The following is a 26,225-nucleotide window of genomic DNA, read 5'->3' on the forward strand; positions in this document are numbered from 1 at the left end:
AGAGCAATCACAAAATCTTTGATTTTTTGGACTTATCTTACTAAATGGTATTATTAAATTTTTATTATAAGTCAATTTGTTGAGAGTAAAAATTTATTTTGTTTCTCGAGGTCCTATTTCCATACTAATATTTTCAATGTTTAAATTTGCTCAGGATGTCTGTCCTTACATGATTCATAAGCTGTGACTTTAAACAAAACAAAACTAAGCAAAACAAAACAATGCAAAACTTAAACAATACAAAATTTAACAATATAAAACTATAAACGAAAAAAAAAAATGGAAAACTTAAACAATGGAAAACTTAAACAATACAAAACTAAACAAAACAAACAAATGGAAAACTTAAAAAATACAAAATTTAACAATATAAAACTATAAACGAAAAAAAAAAAAAATGGAAAACTTAAACAATGGAAAACTTAAACAATACAAAACTAAACAAAACAAACAATGCAAAACTTAAACAATAAAAATCTCAAACAATACAAAACTTAACAATACAAATCTAAATCTTGTACTCAGTTAGTAAGGAAACCTATAGAAAATGCTTACCGGAGAATTTCATCCTCTAGCTCCACTATTTTCTTCTTTCCTGCAGCGATACTTCTCACAAGACTGTCTTTCTGTTCCTCAAGATCAGGCCTTTCTTTTCGGACAACAATACCCAACAGCTGGGCCTCAAGACCTAGTCAAAAAAGATTAAAATAGTTTTTACAAAAACAATCCAGAAAAATCCTCAATCTTATTATTGTTTAAACATCATTTATTCCTTTACCAAAAGGCCCAAAGGGCCACCTTCATATTCAACAGGGCATAGTACGGAATAGATTCAATTTAAATGCACTCCATAAAAATCCTCAATCTGATTATTGTTTAAACATAATTTATCCCTTTACCAAGAGGCCAAAAGGGCCACCTGCATATTCAACAGGGCATTGTACGGAATAGATTCATTTTATCTTAAATGCTATCTGAGATACAAAATGTATATGCCTCAAAAATATTGTATAGTGTTTTCAGCTTTCTGTTCAAGTTTTGTTAAACATAATAATCGTATGTATTGTACTGACCTTGTTCCTTGACTGCGAAGTTGGTGATCGTGGTTTTGGTGGAGATTTCCGGAGTATAGTGCGGGTTACTAAGCTTGGTGGTGATGTAGAATCGGAAGTCAGGATTATATTCAATCTCTTTGTCTCCTAACTTGATGAGATACGCTCCACCTGTTACAGGTAAATATCAGTACAACTTTTCATTTCAATACCCTAAAGTCTTCAAAATAAGCAGCAGCTTATATTAGTTTTCAATAAGGATTTAATGTGCTTATTTTTGAGAATGGCTTATTTTTGAGAATGGCTTAATTTTTGAGAACGGCTTATTTTTGAGAATGGGTTATTTTTGAGAACGGCTTATTTTTGAGAACGGCTTATTTTTGAGAATGGCTTATTTTTGAGAATGGCTCATTTTTGAGAATGACTTATTTTTTTACAATACTGTGACTTCCAGCTACAATTCTAAGCTGAAGGCATGCAATGACATCATTATAATCTACCAGTAATCATATCTATAGATAGGCAATGATGAAAGTAAATCTAGGTACAGTACATGTGATCAATCTTGTGACTCAATGTATCAACCATACACACTTCATAATGCTAAACAACTGACACAAGACCATCCCATCCTTGAGATACATGTACTTTGCCCTTTAATAAAGGAATCTTTATTGCTTATTTCTACTGATCTACTGTTTATAAATAAAAAATGATTCTTATCAATATAAAATGAAATTTTGAATCCCATACTTTGCACATTTTTATTAATATTTGTCGTCACGCGAAATACACAAAAATTAGCAAAATGAGAAAAGGGGGGAATTAACTAGTTGTTATTTCATAAATAATTGTGTCCATAATCTCTGAATTAACTCGTTATTATTTCTTATTAATAATTGTGTACATAATCTCTAGAAATCTTTTTTTTTCAAAATTCATATTAACAAATTTATGATACAAATAGTGCTTTAACTCACCAACTCTCATGAGTGATTTGTTGAGGATGGGGTCAAGCGAGGGGTCAAGGGATTCCTGGACATTCTGTAGTAACACAGGCAGACCAAACTGTATGGAGGCCTCCAAGGTCCTCATGTAGTCTGACTGTTGTAGATCGATCACCTTCAGACCCTGTTATAGACAAACATATCAAAATAAAACAGTGCAAAAACACCCAAAAACAAAAAACAATAAAAAAGAAACAAAAAAAACAACAACCCCAAACCATAGATCTATCACCTACAGACCCTGTACAGACGTAAAACATCAAGATAAAAGAATGAAAAAAAACCAAACAAACAAACAAACACAAATCAATATCAACAATCACAATCACATTTAACAACACATACTCCGAAAAAAAAATGTGGGATGCACAACTACATGCTAAACTGATCATGTATACTAAGTTTCCTTAAAATCGGAGTAGTACTTTAGCCAACTTTCAACCAATGAGAAGCCGGCAGCCATTTTGAAAAATGGATTTTTGAAAAAAAATGTGGGATGCACAACTACATGTTATACTGATCATGTATACCAAGTTTCGTTAAAATCGTATAGAACTTTAGGAGGCGTTGTCTGGACAACTGTTGCATGACAGACAGACAGACAGACGGACGGAGGATAAACCTTAAAACGGCAGGGGACTAATAACAAAGAGCTTGGACTCTCTGAGAACAAAAGGAGCTTAATATCTAAATCCTACCAAAGGGGAGATAACTGTGTGTGAACTCACATGCTCAGCCTCCATGTTTTTGATCCATTTGATAGCCTGACCCTGGGGGTCCACCATGAGTGGCCAACGGCTGGCAGACGTGACAATGACACCATTCTCAGAAGAGAAGCTGTCGTTTGGTAGACCCTTGATGTTCCAGTCCCGAACATCTGTAGGCTTAGCCATGAAGTTGCAGAAGCTGAAGTCGGGAGCACACGGTATGGCTAACTTCCTGATCTGCAAAGAGCAATTATTACAGTGTTTGTTAAAAAACATCCATTAACATCATACAAGTTTGTAGAATTTGTCAAATTCAACCTCATGACCACTTCTACCAACCTACACCCTAAAACCAAAGGTCTAATTTTCTCACATACTTCACAAGGTTATCCGGCGGTTGCTAGGGAAAAGATAAATCGATCTTACACAGGGTGGGTAAAGACAGCCGGCACGCGCTATATGACGCTGCTCACAATGTAACGTCATCATTTTACGTTGAGTAACTAAGTCGTAAATGATGACATCATAAAATTTGATGCCCATTCCAAGGAGCATTGAAGATCGTGCGATGAAAAACTTTCATAAAAACTTATGTTTGGATGCACGTATGTGAGAAAAATAATCAATCTCGGGTCTGTTCCGTGAACAAGGATAGCTCAATCCTCGTGTAAGAGTTTAGCTGGCCAGTACTCGGCAAGCCTCGTGCTGACTGGCCAAACTCTTACACTCGGGTTGAGGTATCCCTGTCCACGGAACAGACCCATGATAGATTCTATTATTCTTGCACATGTGTAGTATGTTTAAAACTGAATTTTTTTTAGGATAGTTGCCACAAGGAGCTCTCCATATTTCAGACAAATTTATTCATCATTCAAAACTTACCTCAACAAGCCAAATCTTCTGGACCATTTCGTCCCTGTAGTTGGACAGGAAGGGTCCCATGTAGGACATGAAGGCGGCGGCCATTAGACAATCTCCTACCAGGTACCCCATCCTCTCCTCCAGGTCCTACAAACACCAGGGCTCATTTAAATACACTGACCCATGTCATTTACATACTACTTTGTTTATATATATATATACATATATATAAAGAAAAAGAAAAACTTGTTAATGACAACTTGTCTTTAGCGCTTTCGTCACATCTCGGCGATTCTTCAGACTGATTTATTCAAAATTCATTGTGACGTCATAAGTAATGACGTCACTTCAATAGAGATCCATGTATATATATATATACATTCAACTTCAATTTGTATCTCTATGAAAACAAATCTGCCAACATCATTGACAAAAGTACCATATAACATCAATATAGAGACAAAATACATGCATTAGAGTTCAATTATTTTTTGTAATACCGGACTACAATGTAATAACACTGTATGAAAATGAAAACCATTTTGAGGCGAAAACCATACACAAACAGAGGCAAAGATTTAATTCCCTTTCCACTGATGTTACGGGATTTAATCGATTTGTAATCATTTTTACCTTGACAGTCTCCTCCCATCGGATTCTCTCACCAGCTAGTCCGGAGACTAGTTTGGCCGCACGGTCCAACATCATCTCCGTATACTCGGCCTTCCTCTTTAACTCTTCCTTTTGGGCGAGCTTCTCATCATACTGCTGCTTCAACTCGGCCATCTTAGCCTCAACCTAGGGGACACATCACAGAGGGTTTTAATTTTAATGTACGGAAGATAATTATATATAAGTCCAAGGGAGATAATCTTGCATAAATAATTTAATTTCTGTCTGTAGACTCCACAGAAATGACTTTAAATGTTGATGCCAAATTTGGTGCTTTTATCACAAAGTGCAGTGTTTTTCTACTATCCGCTGTGATTTTTAAAGAATTTACTGTTGGTGCTAGGACAACATGTTCTGGGAGATCGTTCCATATTCTAACAACGCACAGACCAAAAACGTGTTTCCTTATATCTAGCTGAGAATGCTGCGGATATAACTTTTTATCATGTCCTCTTGTTCCGTGTCTAAGTGTCTAAGTCTGCAGCTTATATAGCTTATATATGGCACAACAAGTATGCATTCAGCTGTAATACATCTAAACCAAGGATACAAACTATTACATACTTCTGCCAGCTTAGCTTTGGCATCAGCTAAAGCATCTTGCTTCTCCTTAAGTTGGTTCATAGCTGCATTCAGTCTCTGTTTCTTGGGTTCCACAACCCTGAACACACGGCCATAAACCTCCATAGCCCTCACCCACATACACAGGGACTTGGCTGCACCAGACACACGTCCAATGATCTCAGGTTGGAAGTCTGACTGAGCCACGTAACCGCCGATCTTCTTCAGGACACGGTCAGAGATGTTGTCCTTGTCAAAGTTCATCAGCTGTTTAATGAAGTTGTTGTCACCTAGCAACAGAAAAAAGTGGGTTTTTTATACTGAAATGATCTTATTCAAGCTTACTTGTGAAGCACTCCTAGAGTGGTAATTAACAGTGTAGCATTAAGCCTGGGCTTTGACTAATCATGATGAAATTCAAACTTGTCCAAACCTCTAAATTTCAGTGAAATAACAGTTTATATATTTACTTCTTAAGTTACTACAAAGTAAACCAGTGTTAAATCTAAGTACAATATATGGTCAAGTGACCTTGACCTTTGACCATGCAGTCATGCTGATATTTGAAGCTGATTATGGTTAAGTGACCTTGACCTTTGACCATGCAATAATGCTGATATTTGAACCTGATCAAGGTAAGTCCAAAGGAAACACATGCACTTATGAACTGTCATCAAAATATATAAATATAAATAAGACTTTTAAGAGTCAGGGCAAGATATTGTTTCCAGCTTATGAGAAGCAGGGGGCATGATAATTTAAATTACTTAAAACACATACCAAGCTGCCTTTTGGACTCGGACCATGTCGGCTCCTGACCTCTCAAAATCATGACAGCCTCCATGACCTTTTCTACAAGAGTTGGGGGTCGGCCATATGACTTGATCTCTCCGATGTCCTTCTTGTTGAGAGACTCCAGAGCCTAGAACACGATAAGGAAATCAATAAGAATAACTGTTATGGTATATAAATTTTTGAGTAGGAAATGATAAATTTTTTAGTAATTTTATTTGAACTGTTAAGAAGAACACCACAATCGGATGCATAATTGGTCCGTCTGATATTTTATTTGATATTTGATAAAGTTTCATAAAAGTAAAGTACTAAATGTGTTTTGAATCCCACAAGACCAAAGTGTGTCCATTATGAATTGCATACAAATATTGGACAAGTTCAGCAAAATTTGGATAAAATCGTGTCATTCCTATCAAATAATTCTGAATTCAGAATTTGAGGCCTGAACATTTGCAGGGCTTTTTCTCAAGGGATTTGGAAAGGGCCTTTTTTGTCTTATTTTGGGTAGAAAATTAGTAAATTGGGAAAGAATTTTTCAGGAGTAAACTGCAAATTTTGGGAATTTGGCTTGAATATAAAATAATTTCAATTGGGAATGGGGCCTATTAACGGCCCCAAAAAGCCCCCAGAAAAAGCCCTGATTCGGCCCCAGTGAGGTGTACAAAACTGAGTCCATTTCACCCAAGGAGGATTTATCAGACCCTCAAACCTTTTCCCATTCAACCTCAGCCCTCAAGGTGAAAGGCAAGTATAGAAATACTACCTCTGTACCACATACCTAACAGCACCCTGTAAATTAAAGAATATTCTGTAAACTAGATATTTCTGTTGGTACAGTTGATCTGAAGAACTGACCTTGATAGATTCCTCCAGGGCTGGCAAAGCCTCGTCAAGGTCGTGTTGAGCAAGATCGGCCATGTGCTGACATTTGCTTTCCTCCTCGGTGATCCTCTCAGACTTTTGTGCCACAGATTTCTGTTGCTCGTCAGCCTCCCTCTTCTGTTGGACCAGAGTGACAAGGTAGTCGTCACATTGCTTCTGGAACTGAGCAACCTTGATCTTTGCGTCCTCAAGTTCAATGGACATCTTTTCCACCTTCTCACGAGTTTCGTCAATCTTACTCAGACCATTCTTCAACTTGTTACAGGCATCACCCAGTTCTTTGTTCTTATTGAACAACAATCTGAGATAAACAAAGAGGAACAAGATACAGTAAAAAAAACAACAGCAAACAACAAATATAAATAAATAACAGTCTGAGATAAACAAGATACAATTAAAAAAAAAAATATAGCAATCTGAGATAATAAATAGGAGCAAGATACAGTAAAAAAAACAAATATTGCATGAATAACAATCGGTGATAAGCAAGACCATTCAGTGGGTTACTATTCCCCAATGGATGTGAAGAATGTATAGATGATATATTCATAATAAACAAGCTTGTTATGAGATACAACCCTGACAAACCTTTTTCGCTGATCAAAGGTCAAAATATAGGTCAGTGTGAACATGTGATCGAGTTTGGAAAAATTTGTTCTCGGATGTAGGTCAAAGGTCAAAATATAGGTCAGTGTGAACATGTGATAGAGTTTTGGAAAAATTTGTTTTCTGATGTAGGTCAAAGGTCAAAATATAGGTCAGTGTGATTATGTGATAGTTTGAAAAAATTTGTTCTTTGATGTAGGTGAAAGGTCAACATATAGGTCAAAGTGACTTTATTTCAACACATGAAGTGATTTGTTTTCAGACAATTACTATAAATCCCTTTGAGATGATTTAATTCCAGACTACACTAAACAAAGTAAAAAGGTAATCGTTATGATTTACTTTTTGTATCCACTGACGAGCTCCAGGTAGTTTGTCGGAGTGACGTAGTTGTGACGTCTCATTTCCAGTAAAAGCCTCGTGGAGAATGACACCACTGACTTGTGCATGATAGAAAACATCTTTGCCAGCATTGGTTTCAACTTCTCCTGTAAATAAAATATTTCTATGTGTTTAATACCTGATATTGTTGTAAATATAGCGATACCTGATGTCACACAGTGCGACATACAGATAGTAACTGAATAAATTGTTATACATGAACTTATCAAGATTAATATACAATCTGAAACAAGAGGCCCAGTGGGCTGTATTGCTCACCTGTTTTGCAACTTGTGAAGTAAAGACTTTGCTTGAATATTTAATTCATTTGAATTTCAAAGTTGATTTTGGCCATGAATGTAGATCTAGATCAAACCCTAATTCAGATTTTTTGTTTGTTTGTTATTGTGATAAATTTGACCTTTGTGATCACACCAAGGTCATTCACTTTCACAAACTAAAATATGACCCTGGTGCCTTTAAGTTATCAAGACGAAATCCTTGAAGATTTTAACATATTTGACCCCTGTGACCTTTAAGATAGGTAAAAAACTTGGTGGTCTAGAATCAACCCAGTAAGCTACATTGTACTGACCTAATATCATGACCCACGGCATCTTCCATTTGACCCCTGTGACCTTGAAAGTAGGTCAATGCCTTTCATTTAACAAACCTGGAAGCCCTTAATCCTAGTATGACACTGGCCAGAAGCCATTGTCATGTACCATTTTGGTAAATTTAACAAAGAGCAATATTTTCAATGTTTTATCTGTTTGACCTTGAATGAAGGTAAAGGTGAACAATCTCTCTAAGCTCCCTATTCAAATATACCACTTGCAAATATAGTGACTAATGGCCTTTTGGTTTTGGAGAAGAAGTTGTTTAAAGATTTTGATAAATTTGACCCCTATGATCTTGAAAGGTCATTCTTTAAAACCTAACAATATTCTTTTGACCTTCAAATAAACCAGCACAATTAAAACAAAAGGCCCAAATGGTTCTCTAATTGCATGAATACATACTTATATGCAATCATAGAATATACTGAAAGTAAAATTTCATATTTCATGAAAGAAAAACATAAAATGGTGAGAATTAATACCTGTATGAATTAGTGATATGAATGAAAGACCATGCATGATCAATATAAGACAGAGATGCATCGAAGCAAAGAATGAGCGGCATGCTACCATTCACCAGGGAAAACATGCTGGATACGGAGGCTGCAGGCATGCAACACAGAATTTCTCTACATTAAATGTTATTCTCAGCAGAACATCTTCGTCTGTTTCATATCGACCATATCTTATCTAATCCCTGTTTTGTGTTACATGTACATTTTAATCTTTATGAGAACTGATATCTACTTCTAAATACATATATCTCACAACATATTACCTCTCTCTGTAGACCTGATTACCTTATAGACTCATTATTAAAATTGAATAAATATTATAATATTCATCCAAAACAAGAAATATATTATGAATTTATACAAGTTGAATACTTTGTCTTACTAATCTATTTATAGAGGGTAAACTTGGTGAGGGGAGATGAGAGGGAGTTAGGACAACGATTAATGATAATTAATGATAATTAATGATAATTAGTTCTATATTTTTACATATGATACAGATTCTAGTCAGTATAATACTGGATACAGATCTGGTAGAGATCGAGGAAGTACAGAGTGTTGTGGTGAGGGATACAACAGAGTCCGTACAAAATAAATAAATAAAAAGTATAATATTGAATTGCAAAATTATATCTATTTATATTCTCTTAAAATGTATATAATAATATATATGTACGTACACTGTACATTGATCATAATGATAAACATACAATTATTTTATTTTCTAATCTAAGAACAAGCATCCTAGCTCTTAATTAACAAATGAATGGTTTCCTGCCTAACTGTTGTAGCACTCTTAGACTAGCTCTTGGAATGTACATTTAATAGTTTCCTGCATTACTATTGCAGCACCCTAACTCTAAAGCTGAAAAAGTTTTCTATGTAACTGTTGCTGCCTAACTGTTGTGTCACACTGGCTCTACGACTATTTCTGCCTAACTGTTGCAGCACCCTATCTCAAAAAATGTTTCTACTTAACTTTTGCAGCATCCTTTATTCGACTGTTTCTGCCTAACTGTTGCAGCACCCTATCTCTGACTTTTTCTACCTAACTGTTGTAGCACCCATAAACTCTTGACTGTTTCTGCCTAACTGATGCTCCCTATCTCCAAGACTGTTTCTGCTCAACTCTTGCAGCACCTACATGTATCTCCAAGACTGTTTCTGCCTAACTGTTGCAGCACCCTAGCTCTACGACAGTTTCTGCTTAAATACTGCAGTACCTTTTAACTGACTGCTTCTTCATAACTGTTGCTGCGCCCTAGCTCTACGACGGTTTTACTACGACTAATCTGTAATGCTGTAGGCCCATAACCAAAAGGAAAGTGTTTAGTAAAGGAAGGATAATGTGATATATAGATAGTTTCCATATTAATATATATACAATGATAAATCGCAGCTTACCGCCTTTTTCTTGCTTTTCTAAATATGGAATGAAGTTAAAAAATCTTCCTGTCAGTAACTTAAAACATTTAAATCGTGACAAAAGACAATACATGTTAACATGACATGATATCATGGCAGAAGCATTAAGCTCAGCTGGCCACCCGAAACAAAGTACCCACTCGTGTCAATCGTCCTGTCTGCAATAAACATTAGTTACGTATGATTTCAATGTTCTGGAGTATTAATGGCGTTAAGAACACAATACCTGTGATATAACCTGTCATAAGCCGTTAATGACCCCAGTTAAACAAATTAACGATCCTTTTTTTCACCTGTAAAACAGCAGTTAAGTGATAACAACTATGAAGACAAACTTTTATAGACATCAAGTGAATAACTTGTGACCATTTTCTTGGAGGTTTTGTTTTGTTTCCAAGGTTACGGGCTTTAAGTCCACAAATTAATACAGTGTTCAAGGTTTTACATGAAAATATACCATAATTATTGTAAGTATTAGATGCATCGATCAATATTTTACCTACAAAAGGCATTAAATAGTGATTTATATGTAGTTCTTAGCAAAAGGCATTAAAATAGTGGTTTATATGTAGTTCTCTTATAAAAGGCATTAAAAGAGTGAGTTCACTTATGAAAGGCATTAAAATAGTGATTTATATGTAATTCTCATATAAAAGGCATTAAAATAGTGATTTATATGTAATTCTCATATAAAAGGTATTAAAATAGTGATTTATATGTAGTTCTCTTATAAAAGGCATTAAAATAGTAAGTTCACTTATGAAAGGCATTAAAATAGTCATTTATATGTAATTCTCATATAAAAGGTATTAAAATAGTCATCTATATGTAGTTCTCTTATAAAAGGCATTAAAAGAAGAGTGAGTTCACTTATGAAAGGCATTAAAATAGTGATTTATATGTAATTCTCCTATAAAAGGCATTAAAATAGTCATCTATATGTAATTCTCCTATAAAAGGCATTAAAATAGTAAGTTCACTTATGAAAGGCATTAAAATAGTCATTTATATGTAATTCTCATATAAAAGGTATTAAAATAGTGATTTATATGTAATTCTCCTATAAAAGGCATTAAAATAGTGATTTATACATATGTAGTTCACTGACAAAAAAGGAATTGAAAATTGATATATATCATGTTGATAATTTATCAATTAGGAGATCTGTAATTATACATTAAAATACTGTCCAAAAGTCTCATTATATGTCCACAGAAGCTTAAAATGCCTATACGAACAATCATAGATTTTCATATCTCAAAACTGGTGTCAATTTTGAATTCAAAATTTCAACATAAAGTTTTAAGTGGATTTTGTGGGTACAATTAATGAATGAAATTGTAATTTTCATTGAAACCGTGAAATTTGAGTCCCACAAAATTCTGATTTTACAGCATTTCATTATACATTGTTAGTGCTGCCCCTTGGCTTATCACAGGTTATCAACAGCTTGCTACAAATACCACACACAGCCATACACACAGTGACTTAGACCCTCATCAACCTTTTCACATTGAGGATATTACTTGGGTAAAAGTGAAGTTTTAGTCAAATAATCTGTGATAATTTTTTTTTTTTTTTTTATCAAATTGATAGGATTATACAGATATTGATAGTTCTTTCTGATAAAACATTTAATTAATTTCTTTATGATGAAAATCTTTCACAATTAATACATTTTTATACTCATTATTCTATGAAAAGATTTTAAAACTCCCTGATAATATCTGATAATTTTGATGACATCAGTTTCACAAAATTAAAATTGTGTGCTGGACATTTAACAATAAAAAATATCTTAATGAAGTGAGCTGTTAATCATTTTTTTAATGGTTGACCAAATGTTAGATGCATTAAATCCTCATTAATTTCTCCAACTAAATGCATTAAATCCTCATTAATTTCTTTTCTAGATGCATTAAATCCTCATTAATTTCTCCAACTAAATGCATTAAATCCTCATTAATTTCTTTTCTAGATGCATTAAATCCTCATTAATTTCTCTTCTAGATGCATTAAATCCTCATTAAATTTTCATACTAGATGCATTAAATCCTCATTAATTTCTCCTACTCTATGTCCTGTACACCACAGACTATACATTGAAGTAAACAGCGATCTTACCTCATCCTCGCCGCCCAGGTTGATCTCGGCCAGGTATTTATCTGCCACTTCCAATAAGGCATCCTGGGGCCACTCGCTGAACCAGTCAATTGTTGTACAGTTGACAAACGCTGGGTACATACGCATACGGTTCCTAAACGAGCAATGTATATCAGTTAAACATATTCAGGCAAATGTATAAACTTTCACTGAAAGATCAGCTGGCTTAATTCTTAAAGGATCAATATGATCACTGTTGCATATTTATCATCTTCACTCATAATGTCCATGCTAAATTGAGTTACAATCAGAGATATTGCTTTTGAATACCCCCTTATGTGCTGTTACTTTGTCGCAGCCCCCCCCCCCCCCCCCCTAAAAAGTTCTCATCTTAACATAAAGTTCATCATTTGAGTATTGAGTATTTCTCATTTTGAATAGTCTAAATACAAAACATTTTTTTTATATCTGAGTTGTCTACCTTCTATCCAAGTTGTCTGTTGTTTACCTTGGTATCTGAGCTGAGTTGTCTCCCTTGTATTGAGATGTCTGAGTTGTATACCTTGTTCCAGAGTAGTCTAGATTATGTTAGATTAAATCTGAAATGCCTAAGTTGTATAGGAGCTGTCTGATTTATCTACCTTGTATCTGAGTTGTCTACCTTGTATCTGAGTTGTCTACCTTGTATCTGAGTTGTCTACCTTGTATCTGATTTGTCTACCTCGTATCCAAGTTGTCTACCTTGTATCTTAGTTGTCTACCTTGTATCTGAGTTGTCTACCTTGTATCTGATTTGTCTACCTTGTGTCTGAGTTGTCTACCTTGTATCTGATTTATCTACCTTGTATCTGAGTTGTCTACCTTGTATCAGAGTTGTCTACCTTGTATCAGAGTTGTCTACCTTGTATCTGAGTTGTCTACCTTGTATCAGAGTTGTCTACCTTGTATCTGAGTTGTCTACCTTTTTTATGAGTTTCTCTTTTATCTGATTTGTCTATATTGTATCAGAGTTGTCTCCCTTGTATCTGAGCTGTCTACCTTGTATCAGAGTTGTCTACCTTGTATCTGAGTTGTCTACCTTGTATCAGAGTTGTCTACCTTACCTGAAGGGCTCTCCTACTGGACTCATACACAGGACCACGTGCAGGTTGGATCTCACTCGGGTAATGAGGAATGCAAACACACTCTGAGGGCTATCATCGATTCCTTCTTTTTTGACAATGTCACTCAGAGCCGTTCGCACCTAGGCAATGATAATATCAAACACGAGCTGCACATATGGACAACATAGCCTGGTTACTGGTGGCTACTACAATGTACACCAGGTGTTTGATGGTCTGTACATGTTTGAGGCCTGTTACATCTCGCCGCTCTGTCAGCTTGTTATATGTTAGTCATTCTGTCATACAACTTTGTCACTGTTTTTTTTTTATATTTGTTGTTTTTGTGTATACTTTTCTTTTAACTTTAACTCTTAAAAATTTAATTCAGTTGCTCTGTTAACATATAGACCATTGGTAACATGTGAAATGTTAATTACCCTATCTTTGACATTTATTTTCCAAACTTCCATCATTGGAATTGAATAAATTACAATTATTCTACAACAGGCTGGTTATATCCAAGCTCACCATTTGGGATATTTGTTTTTTTTTATAATTAAGGTATAGATTTTCAATATGTACTTTCAAATTTAAAAAATCTGTTATTTGTATTATTTTCTTATACGGTCCGAGTGTGTGACATGATCTGTTTTGTAATTGTTTTGAATATTGTTGTTGATAAGTTTGAGTGTGTGACAGAATCTGTTTTATTACTGTTTTGAATTTTTTTTGTTGATAAGTTTGAGACTGACAGAGGTGTTAGAGGGCTGCGTTGTAACAGGCATCAAATCTGTACCAATTCAAAGTATCCAGGGTGACACAGGAATCACCGTCACCTGGAGGAGGGACGCTGGACATTTGTTGGTCAACAACTACACAACACACAACCCTGGCCAATATAGCTGTCATCATATTGTAAAGTGGTAATAGAAATGTTCGTTTTTTTCTTTGCTTCACTTAAACACTGCAATTTTGCCTTAATGATGTATTTATTCATTTTTAGATTTTAAGACAATTCTTATGGTAGTCTTCTGAATGCAAAATAAAAATAACAGTGATTATATACATATATTCATTGTATTTATCACTTGATAATGTAGAATTTTTTTTTTTTAATTTAAAAAAAGATTGACATTTACAAAATCATGACCAAATAAAATTTGTTAAAAGTGTTTAAAATAAAAATGTTGAATGACCGAGATAAAAATATTTCAGCGAGGTTAAATTTGAAACCTTATCACAGATTTTGCATAAAATCTGATGAACAATTAAGAAATTGTTTTAGAAAATTTATAACAAAAATTAACAGTGTATGGGCCAAGGAAAAACGGTTTGAATGACCAACAAGTGTCCAGATGTTTTAAACACATCACCAATCTACTGCAGTTAGAACATTAAGTAGTTCTGGTATCTTTCTGAGTCACACAAGCATCAGTTACAAAACAAACATAATGAAGCGGCAAATATTAAGCAAAATACCATGTTAAACCTTGCACCCCTACAATGTCAAACATGGACTGATCTACTGGACCAGTTCACTATTTCATTATAAAGGGATAACAGGATATACATCAGTTACATGATATAATTTTTTTGGATTCAACTTAATTTTGAAAATCATTTTACAATTAATCAAAAAGATTAGAAATTTTATTTCCTGTTTTACCTCATGATTTTTTTTTTACTGGTGTTCAAAATCAGATTGATGTTAAAATTCCTTCAACTTTGATAAATAAACTTGTCCCATACCCAAACACAAACAAAACCAGTCATTAGCATCATATAAAAAGATTAGGCTTAATTAATCTTTAATTGCACACCAAACTCATTTACATTATCTTAAGAAATTCAAAAATGTTATAAATATATTACACATTTAACTTGGCTTGACTTATTAAATTAATCCCACCCCATCCCACACTTCTCCATAAGATAGTCTAGAAGCCTAAAAAACCTTGGTATAAATATAAAAATAATTTTCTGTCCCAACTGAAATGCCACTGACACTATTACAGACAAAATTTATTTTATTCTTTTAATATCAAAGGAAGTTGTTGAGGGGAAATGGGGAAATTAATCGAAATCAAATATATAATCTAGTTTTCTGTCAATATATACAGATGACAACAGTTATAATCCCAATTAATATCTAAGATACATGATTTGATGTAAATGAAAAAATATTCAGGACCATTGCATGGATACAAACCAACCAATCATAAAAAAATCTATTATATAAACCTCATAAAACCTCATTAGTGTGCTAAAAATACCAGATTTGAAATCCCAGCCTTCAAAAATCTAGATGTCAGGCAGACCTAAAGTTATAGCAGTCCAAAGGCCAGAATCGTTGAGCCCTGCAGACCTAAATGAAGCCACACTGCGCTACACATACCTCCTCAAACTCGTCTGGTTTGTAGAGATTGGGCACCTCCCCACTACTGAGGATGTTATTTATATCCTCCAGGAATCCCTCCTCAACCACTTGGGTATCGTTGAATATAAACACAGTCGGTTTATTGTCAACTCCGGCCTGCCAGTAGAGTCGTTTCAAGTCTGAAGATAAAGCAAATACATAGATCATGTTTGATAAAACTGGACTAACCATCCCCAAACTCCTGTTTGATAAAACTGGACTAACCATCCCCGAACTCTTGTTTGATAAAACTGGACTTACCATCCCTAAACTCCTGTTTGATAAAACTGGACTTATCATCTCTGAACTCCTGTTTGATAAAACTGGACTTACCATCCCCGAACTCCTGTTTGATAAAACTGGACTTACCATCCTTGAACTCCTGTTTGATAAAACTGGACTAACCATCCCTGAACTCCTGTTTGATAAAACTGGACTTACCATCCCTGAACTCCTGTTTGATAAAACTGGACTAACCATCCTTGAACTCCTGTTTGATAAAACTGGACTAACCATCCCCGAACTCCTGTTTGATAAAACTGGACTTACCATCCCCGAACTCCTGTTTGATAAAACTGGACTTACCATCCCTGAACTCCTGTTTGATAAAACTGGACTTACCATCCCCGAACTCTTGTTTGATAAAACTGGACTAACCATCCCCGAACTCTTGTTTGATAAAACTGGACTTACCATCCCCGAACTCCTTTTGATAAAACTGGACTAACCATCCCCAAACTCCTGTTTGATAAAACTGGACTAACCATCCCCGAACTCTTGTTTGATAAAACTGGACTTACCATCCCCGAACTCCTTTTGATAAAACTGGACTTACCATCCCTGAACTCCTGTTTGATAAAACTGGACTAACCATCCCTGAACTCCTGTTTGGTAACACTGGACTAACCATCCCCGAACTCCTGTTTGGTAAAACTGGACTAACCATCCCTGAACTCCTGTTTGGTAACACTGGACTAACCATCCCCGAACTCCTGTTTGATAAAACTGGACTTACCATCCCTGAACTCCTGTTTGGATAAACTGGACTAACCATCCCGAACTCCTGTTTGATAAAACTGGAGTAACCATCCCTGAACTCTGTTTGATAAAACTGGACTTACCATCCCTGAACTCCTGTTTGATAAAACTGGACTTACCATCCCCGAACTCCTTTTGATAAAACTGGACTTACCATCCCCGAACTCCTGTTTGATAAAACTGGACTTACCATCCCCGAACTCCTGTTTGATAAAACTGGACTAACCATCCCTGAACTCCTGTTTGATAAAACTGGACTAACCATCCCTGAACTCCTGTTTGATAAAACTGGACTAACCATCCCCGAACTCCTGTTTGATAAAACTGGACTTACCATCCCTGAACTCCTGTTTGATAAAACTGGACTTACCATCCCTGAACTCCTGTTTGATAAAACTGGACTAACCATCCCTGAACTCCTGTTTGATAAAACTAGACTTACCATCCCTGAACTCCTGTTTGCGGTATAGTTTGGTGATTTCTATCTGGAAAATCGTGAATTCACAGATGCTCGATGCGAGTCTGGTCAAGCTTTGCCGCCCGCTTCCACCGACGCCCACAAGTAACATATTCCCGCGAGGTTGACGTATCACACGGACTACCTTGGACACTGGAACACAAATTAATACTCAATACTATCAGTAAAATCAATAGAGGTCCATTTAATGACCTTATATGATCATTAAAGTTTTATTATATTTATTTGATTGTTTAGAGGAACAGGGACGTCTCTCCAACATGGAGTTCTTAGAAGTAAAAGGTCGTATCTCAAATTTATCAATTTTTTTATTTTGATAAATTGCAATTCCGACTGAGCTTTTCTTATAGAATATGTACTTTTTTTCAATGGAAATTGTCTAATTCTTTTAAATCACATGGTAATTTAACAGAATTAGACCATTTCAATTGATATAATGTACAAATTCTATAAGAAAATCTCACTCGTAGTTGTAATTTATTGAAATCTAAAAATTGATAAATTTGAGATACGACCCTTTACTTATAAGCACTCCATGTTGGAGATACTTCCTTGTTCCTCTAAACAATCGTATTACTGTAGAATACTTTGAATATTAATTTGACAAAAATCTGGCATAGCAGCTAGGCCAAAAAGATAAACCAATTGCAATTAAAAAATCATGCTCTCTATCAGTTTAAATGATTTTAAACAGTTTTGCTACATGTTAAGTACAATTTATTATTTGTACTTTTTCTTTTGCTGAAATACTTGCAAAACACCTCCAAACAAAACACTCACAAAACCTGGTTTGAGAAACACAAGGACGTTAATTGATATTTTTTTATCTCATTATTTCAGACTAGTAGTGCTATTAGATATTGTTAAGATATTGACTCAATGATAAACAGCATTATGTACTTATCACATGGTTATTTTTTTGTCTATACAAACATCTTAAATATGAATGATACCAAAATGAGTGAGCCATACACTGAAGGTTTCTTATATCTGAATTTGAATGCCGAGAATTGTTCACATGCTTCAGCTAAGGGAGTTCCATTACCAATAATTTCTACCTTAAGGATGTGTTGTGCCTCCACCCCCCCCCCCCCCCCCCCCCCCCTAGTGATTTTGTGTATGTGTAGAGAAAATTATCCAATTTACATACAAAATATTTCTATTTCTATAACAGATTCTGAATAATACACTACCTGTTACAATTATTGCATATCATCATATCAACTTTGAAAAGGTACTTTATAAAATAAATGAAGGCTGGCTCACCGTGCTCTATAGCATCCCTGAATAGGACAAGGTCCATGTTGACGACCCCCGGCGTACTGTTGTACTCCTCCAATAAATCCATCATGTGCTTCTTCAGGTTACCAATGTCATGTATGTCCTCATAAACACAGTCTGGGTTCATGTAGTCACCTGTGGACCAATCAAATAACACATGTAGTCACCTGTGGACCAATCAAACAGCACATGTAGTCACCTGTCAACCAATCAAACAGCACATGTAGATACTGTTGACCAATCAACTAAAACATGTAGTCCCCTTTTAACCAATCAAATAACACATGTAGTCACCTGTCAACCAATCAAACAGCACATGTAGATACTGTTGACCACTCAAATACCACATGTAGTCACTTTTTAACCAATCAAATGGCACATGAAGTCACTGTTGACCAGTCAAATAGCACAGGTAGTCACTGTCGACGAATCAAATAATATGCTTGAATTTTAAAAATTTTCTCCAGATTTATTTCAGATTATTTTCATACTGTACAGAATCAACTTCCTCCTACCTGGTCAGTGACACTGGTGGAAGATATTCTTGTCCCTATCAAAAAGTTAAATAAAAGTATCCCCTCATTGATCACAATAAACCAAACTGTTATGTTTAACATACCAAATATAGGGGGTTGTTTGTTTGGACAGATGTTATGGTATGTCTGATCAAACATTGTTCCCAGTTTCTCGGTGAGGATGTTGATGAATGTTTCATGGTCCTTTTCCTCAACAAGACGATCAGAGAACACTCTGTAAAAACAAGGTGTTTTTATATCAAACATATAACACATGCATAGCAATTAAAGTAAATATCAATTCGAGATGGTAAATACATTAAGGGTCATGGTCAAATGGAAGCCACTTCTTGCTTAACTTGAATTTACTGAACAGCAACTTCTTTCAAATGACAGTAATATTTTAAATAACCTTGCATGTATCAATTATGACTAAGAACTGTTTGATTTCCTGCTGACAAATCTTATCTGATCTATCTCTAATACTTCGTTAAAAATTGTGTTGGAACAGAAAGTACTGAGGAAAAAAAAAAAATAAAAAGTATTATGGACAATTTTCTGTCTACAAACATAGAAAAGGGGCATAACTCCAGTGAAAACAGGCAGATCCAAAAAAATAGGCTCATGCAGATTCATTTATTCAGTGTGTGCGGACTTTATCAGTGATGTCATTTGTAAGTTATACCTGAAACACTCGTGAATCCAGAGTCTTGTCATGGCTGTCTTTGTATCATGGAAGTCCTTGTGGGCTCTCAACAAGCCTTGGAAAATCTGTAATGTTTCAGACAAATATACACTGATAATTAGGATATACGGTAAACCTCCGATTAATTCGAACACGCGGATAGTTCGAACACACATTTTTTTCTAGAAAAACAGTAATTTTTTAGCTAGTAATAGTTCGAACTCTGGCTGTTTATAACTGACACCATTTCGGATAGTTCGAACTTGTCAAATGAAGAACGTAAAGTAAGGTTTTTTTATCGGCAAACTCAATTGAAAGATCGCGACGACCCGGCCCCGATGACCGGCCCAGAAAAAATAACAAGATTTAAATTTGATCAACAAGCACGTTTAGGTTATAAGATTGTATGCGTGATCATTAGAGCGTCTGTGATTTAATATATGCCACATATTTTAGCTTTAATTCAGTTTTTGTTACATTGCAAAATACACCACGCACGAGACAGCTGATTGCAAAATTTAGGCCCCGACAATGTATAAATAACATGCGATATTTGTATTCGCGCTGTGTATGGCAAACCAAGAAATCGTCCGTGTATTTTCACATATAACTAGTGTTAACTAAGCATTATGATTATTTAATTGTGACTGGACAATCTCTTAAGTATTGCCAATCAAGGTATTACCTGAAAACCTGCGACCTCACGCTGGGTAAGCAGGCCACGCGAGGTGTCGCTTGCGGTAAAGTTGAAAGGATCGGCTGCCCGATCGTGCCGAGTGACGTGAAGAGCATTCATATCCAGTCAAAACAATCCATGCAGGTGTCTCAATTAGTGATGGATAATTTTGCAGGTATCAACTATGTTTTGTAGATAATACGACTGGGCATATTTAAAAGCAGACATGTTGATGTTCTGACCTAATTTTACCAACACCAGAGATCTGCCAACACATATCGCCTATTTTTACAGTAGTTGTTTCGTAAACGCAACAGGTTATGAAGACTGCTTTTGATGTATTTAAGAGACCATTTATTACAATAATAAATTGATAGTTTCTCAGATAAAAAATATAATCATGCAAAGATTATACTGTACAAATGTTTAACTTTTGTGTCACAAATGAAACGTGTTGGGGTACTGTATAAGCATTGCCCGATCCGCGAGCGGCTTCGCGCAAAAACCATCATAATTATCGCGAAATGAAGAACATTTAACGATCAATTAATATTGAATTAAATGAAAAACTAACATTTTACTTACTTATAAATGTGCCATTGCTCAGGCCGCCGTTGTTACGTATCAGATTTACGATGGATGTGTTTGTGTCTAATGATTTTACTCGGCAGAGATTTTCGCCGATATTGTCTCGAATAGTTCGAACTCGCGCATATTTTCTGAAGCATAATTTCGAATAATTCGAACAGGTTCGTCAATATTTATTTAATTTTGTTCGAACTAACCGGAGGTTTACCGTAGGTGTCTAGGACATACATTCAAACCTTCATAGAAAGTAAGCTATTGCACTTTTATCTATTTGGCTTTCCAAAGGAATCTTATATTCATAGGAGTGAAATATTTGTTACATTAAACAGAAAACTATTCAATTATCTTTTTATTGCATTTGCTATACTTAAAAACAAAATTGAAAACATCGAAAAATTAATAGTCAAAAAGTGCGGGAATCGGTAATATAATTCATGAAGTCATCTCTTTGTGATGTTACTCCACGTCAACTTGACAGCACCATTTTGAATTGACTGATCAACGCAATTTAAGCGTTTTCTGCTATTATCGGAGACTCTGTGCATGAATAGCTAATTTGTCAAAATTAGTCTGAATATTTCAGAAATACAGCAAAATAACTCATTTATCTATCTTTGCTTCGATTGGAAAAATCGGCAAGTTTCAATGTGGTGAATACAAAGGTTCGCTCTGATTGGTCAAAAACGAAAAACTTATATTTTCACTACAAAACTTACATTTCAACTGCAAAATCTTATATTTTCACTGCTCATCGCTGTAAGTTTTATAAGTCTATTAAATTTCTATATTTCACTGGCAAAAATGCAATAAACATTGATATACAGCACTATCTTACCGTCTTTAAATCATTAATTGGATGTTAAACAATACTAAACCAAATACTATCTAAACAGATTGCCTATTACAGAGATTGGAGACACAAACCTTGGAGATATCCCTGAGGTTGAACAGGTAATGAATCTTGGTGGGCGTAGGAAGGAACTTGGACACCACAGCCTGATACATCTCGATGGTAGCTTGAGTGAGTACATCTCCAATCGGCTTCACCTCTTCTTCAAAGTCCTGTAGCTTCTGGTTGATCATCGACCCAAATATTCTTTTGATTTGAGATTCCTGAAATATACACATATTGACTTAAATTGTAAGCTTCCAGAACTACAGTTCACATACTTCATTTTACAGTGATCTGATATCCTTAGATTTTTTTTTTTTTTTTTTAAATTTTTTTTTTAAACCCGCGCAGACAAACTATAACTCTAGAACATCTACAGCGTTTAAAAGTGGAAGTGAAATTTAAGAATAAGGAGATTTTTTATTTCTTCCATCTATCCAAATACCTGTGGGAAGGTCATGTTGATGAGGTTGAATCTACTTTGAAGTCTTCGCGAGATCACCATCCTACCACCACCAGGTGGACCCATGGCCGCCAGAAGAAACATGTCCTTGATGGATTTGATGGTCTGCTTGATGCGGTCGTACCAGAACCCGTAGTCAATCCACAGCTTCATCAACTCCAGAGGAGGCTGGGATCCAAATGTATCCTTAGCTGGCATGTTGAAGTCATCCATGAAGGTGAGCAGTTTCTTACCCCCGATAGGTACGTAAACTCCCTTGGTACGTTTCTCCACTCGACTCTCTATAATGTCCTGTACCTGGTTTGAGCTTGTCTGTGCGTAACAAAATTGTACATATTTATTAGATGATTTTAAAGTTTGTTGGTTCCAATTTAAAATTTCTTTGTCGAACATTCTTGCATCTATCAAATTAAGCTGAAATCTGAAATGTTACATTTATTATCTATATAATAAAATTTGTAAAAAAAATTAATCAGAAAATTACAACCTACTGTTAGACAGAATATCTAGAATATAGATGGTTGCATCATATGTTGTATATAGCATTGGAGAAATTTTGAGTCCTTGTATGATTTTTATTTATTTATCTGTGATATAAGAAATGATGATTTTTTTGTTTAACGTCCTATTAACAGCCAGGATCATTTAAGGACGTGCCAGGTTTTGGAGGTGGTGGAAAGCCGGAGTACCCGGAGAAAAACCACCGGCCTACGGTTAGTACTTGGCAACTGCCCCATGTAGGTTTCGAACTCGCAACCCAGAGGTGGAGGGCTAGTGATAAAGTGTCGGGACACCTTAACCACTCGGACACCGCGAAACCAACAATTCCAGAATACTATAACATAAATCTGTACAAACCTGGGCTGACATGTTGACCGTCAGAAGACTGTAGGTCTTGGCATCCACTTTGCCGAGCGTGTTCTCTACCACTGAGGTCTTGCCAGTTCCGACAGGTCCCACCAACATGACAGGGTTGAAGGATCGGATCAGCGTGGACACTATGTACTGATATCTGACGGTGTCCACTGTGGGCACGATCAGCTTATAGAAGGGAGTCCTACCACACAACAAAATAAGGTTATTGTATATAAGATAGTAACACCTCCTCGTCAAACTACAACAATGGTCTATGATGGATCAACTTGGTTAGAGAAGAGACACGCGACTTACCCTGGGGCATACTTAAAGCCACTCCCACCAAACACACGACTTACCCTGGGGCGTACTTAAATCCACCTCGAAGCCTTTCCTCCCAGTGAACCCAGGCTTTGCCCTTGGGGTCAACACAGTATTCATAAATAGTGTCTTTGTTGGGGAAGGTCCCCTCCATTTCACGAATGTAATTGTCAATCTTTTTCCGTCCATCCTCGTCGACAGAGGCACAGATGGACCAGATCATACAGAACTGGAACCACAGCTCCACCATCCTCACAAAGTTTTCTGCATCATGAGGGTCGACCTGAATGACAAAGGTTAGGACAATTACTTCTATGCCTCACTTGTGTGTGTCTCTTGTATGTGTCACTTGTATGTGTCACTTGTGTGTGTCACCTGTGTGTGTCAACTGTATGTGTCACTTGTGTGTGTCACTTGTATGTGTCACTTGTGTGTGTCAACTGTGTGTGTCACTTGTGTGTGTCACGTCACTTGTATGTGTCACTTGTATGTGTCACCTGTGTGTGTCACCTGTGTGTGTCACCTGTGTGTTGTCACCTGTGTGTGTCACCTGTGTGTGTCACCTGTATGTGTCACCTGTGTGTGTCACCTGTGTGTGTCACTTGTATGTGTCATTGTATGTGTCACTTGTATTTGTCACTTGTATGTGTCACTTGTATTTGTCACTTGTATGTGTCACTTGAATGCGTCACTTGTTATGTCACTTGTATATGCTTCTTGCATGTAATCTTAACTTCAAATTGGTAAATTCAACGAATTAATTAACAAAATTCAGGTGAAGTTTAAACATTATATACAAGTATTTCTGTGAGAGATGCTTTTGTCTATTCACATTAAATGACAATCATTTTTTAGATGAAGTATATGATAGATGAAAGGAAATATTGATATAAAATAATGTGAAATATCTTAATTTGTTTTATCCAAAATAGCGATGAATCTTTATTTAAATAGCAGACCTCTTGGAGTCTTTCATCTTAAATCTTCAAATAAATACTTAAGAAATGTTATCAAAGTTAAGAAACCAATTTCTGTGCCCTGCCTTACTATAGATGGTTTTATAACTAAACTAAATCTTTAAAAAATTTACTGGATAAAAATTTTCAAATTTTCAATGATTCTATATTTCAAATGCCACCGCCTTTTGACATTGTGATACTGTCCAGCGATGTCCAACAACACAAGGGTTTCACAGCATTAATCATAGGTGATTATTTACATAAATACATTGTAATTAAAAGTAAATGATAGATTAAAACTTTTGACTCTAGCTTTTCCCTCACTTTGTTGACTTGAGTAACTTACTCCATTGTCCGGTGTTCCTAAGGAGTCAAAGAGTTTGCAAAGTGAGGTGACACCATTGAGCTGAGCGATGGGGATCAAATCATGACAGTTCTGACGTTTAAACTCCAGAATCTTCACTAAGTACTTGTCAAACAGACGTCGTAATTCTTCCACCAATTGCTGTAAAATCAAAATAAAATATCTGAACAATAACTAGGAGTAAAAATCTATATAAGAAACTTAGGGGCTGTTCGGTTAAGTCGGACAAACCGGTTCGTCAGTTTCTAAATGTAATATTTCAAACATATCTTGACGGACCTGCAAATGTTAATACAGGCCTTGGAAGTCTTTGTCAAGGCTCGTTTGAAAACAATATAAAATCACCAGGTCCGTCTTTATTTAATAAACGAACAAAACTGGTCCAAGTGCTCTAACCGTTTGGACCGCGAAAAACGCAAACGGCCTTAATGTTCAATAAAAAACCTATTTCTGTAACAATTTTTATATTTTCTTTTTCTTTTATCTTCCCCAAATTCATCCCCGAATTCTTTTTTTTCCAACCTTTTTTTCCTTCTTCTTCTCTAACCAGGACTCCACAAACGGCTCCCACCCGTTGTCATTGTAGTCCGCATAAACCATTCCACAGCGCGACACTGTAGCAGGGGAGGCAACTGCCAAGTCCTCCACTTCAAACAGAAGCGACACCTGCTCCGGCATGGAAATACGCTCTCCGTTGATCAGTGTCAGAATCTTGTTGTCGTCCATCACAGAATTCATACTCTCAATCCAAAGTGTATCAACAGGGCCATCAAACACGAGCCATTTCTCATCTGGACGCTCGTCTGAAAGAGGACACGGCGATTATTTTTAGATTAAAGAGTAACAGAATCTTTCACAGGTCTGTTCCGTGGACAGGGATACCTCAACCCGAGTGTAAGAGTTTGGCCAGTCAGCACGAGGCTTGCCGAGTACTGGCCAGCTAAACTCTTACACGAGGGTTGAGATATCCTTGTTCGCGGAACAGACCCATGATTATTTTTCTCACATACTTGCAACCAAACATAAGTTTTTATGTAAGTTTTTTCATCGCGCCATCTTCAATGCTTCTTGGAATGTGCGTCAACATTTATGACTTCATCTTTAACGCCTTGGTTACTCAACGTAAAATGATGATGTTATGTTATTATGAGCAGCATCATATAGCGCGTGCCGACTGTCTTTACCCCCCTGTGTAAGATTGATCTATCTTTTCCCTAGCAACTGCTGGAATAACCCTGTGAAGTATGTGATAATGTCTGCTCTCTCCCTTTAAAAACAATATACAGTGACTTAAAATTTTAATATACATTAGACAATATGTATAGAAATTTTGATTCACCCTCCGCCCACTCAATTACGGACAAGCACAGATTAGTTTCATTGCACTAGACGATATATATGTAT

At 35.8% G+C, this 26,225-nt stretch overlaps 1 protein-coding gene across 1 annotated transcript in view; it reads right to left on the bottom strand.

Moving 5' to 3' along the window:
• The window catches only part of LOC117341586 (dynein heavy chain 2, axonemal-like), an 81,767-nt gene that overhangs the window by 17,160 nt on the left and 38,382 nt on the right, over positions 1 to 26,225 (bottom strand). Inside the window, 24 exon segments of the mRNA XM_033903439.1 lie at positions 556 to 688; positions 1,074 to 1,223; positions 2,033 to 2,183; positions 2,788 to 3,003; positions 3,649 to 3,774; positions 4,261 to 4,425; positions 4,864 to 5,150; positions 5,641 to 5,782; positions 6,511 to 6,838; positions 7,486 to 7,631; positions 10,064 to 10,081; positions 12,209 to 12,341; positions 13,291 to 13,430; positions 15,686 to 15,846; positions 17,187 to 17,354; positions 18,489 to 18,638; positions 19,123 to 19,253; positions 19,704 to 19,789; positions 21,892 to 22,080; positions 22,305 to 22,634; positions 23,181 to 23,379; positions 23,537 to 23,781; positions 24,804 to 24,962; positions 25,344 to 25,624. Coding sequence (XP_033759330.1) covers positions 556 to 688; positions 1,074 to 1,223; positions 2,033 to 2,183; positions 2,788 to 3,003; positions 3,649 to 3,774; positions 4,261 to 4,425; positions 4,864 to 5,150; positions 5,641 to 5,782; positions 6,511 to 6,838; positions 7,486 to 7,631; positions 10,064 to 10,081; positions 12,209 to 12,341; positions 13,291 to 13,430; positions 15,686 to 15,846; positions 17,187 to 17,354; positions 18,489 to 18,638; positions 19,123 to 19,253; positions 19,704 to 19,789; positions 21,892 to 22,080; positions 22,305 to 22,634; positions 23,181 to 23,379; positions 23,537 to 23,781; positions 24,804 to 24,962; positions 25,344 to 25,624 — 4,234 coding nt within the window.

The sequence above is a fragment of the Pecten maximus genome, chromosome 14 (assembly GCF_902652985.1).
Source record: "Pecten maximus chromosome 14, xPecMax1.1, whole genome shotgun sequence".
Taxonomy (NCBI): Eukaryota; Metazoa; Mollusca; class Bivalvia; order Pectinida; family Pectinidae; genus Pecten; species Pecten maximus.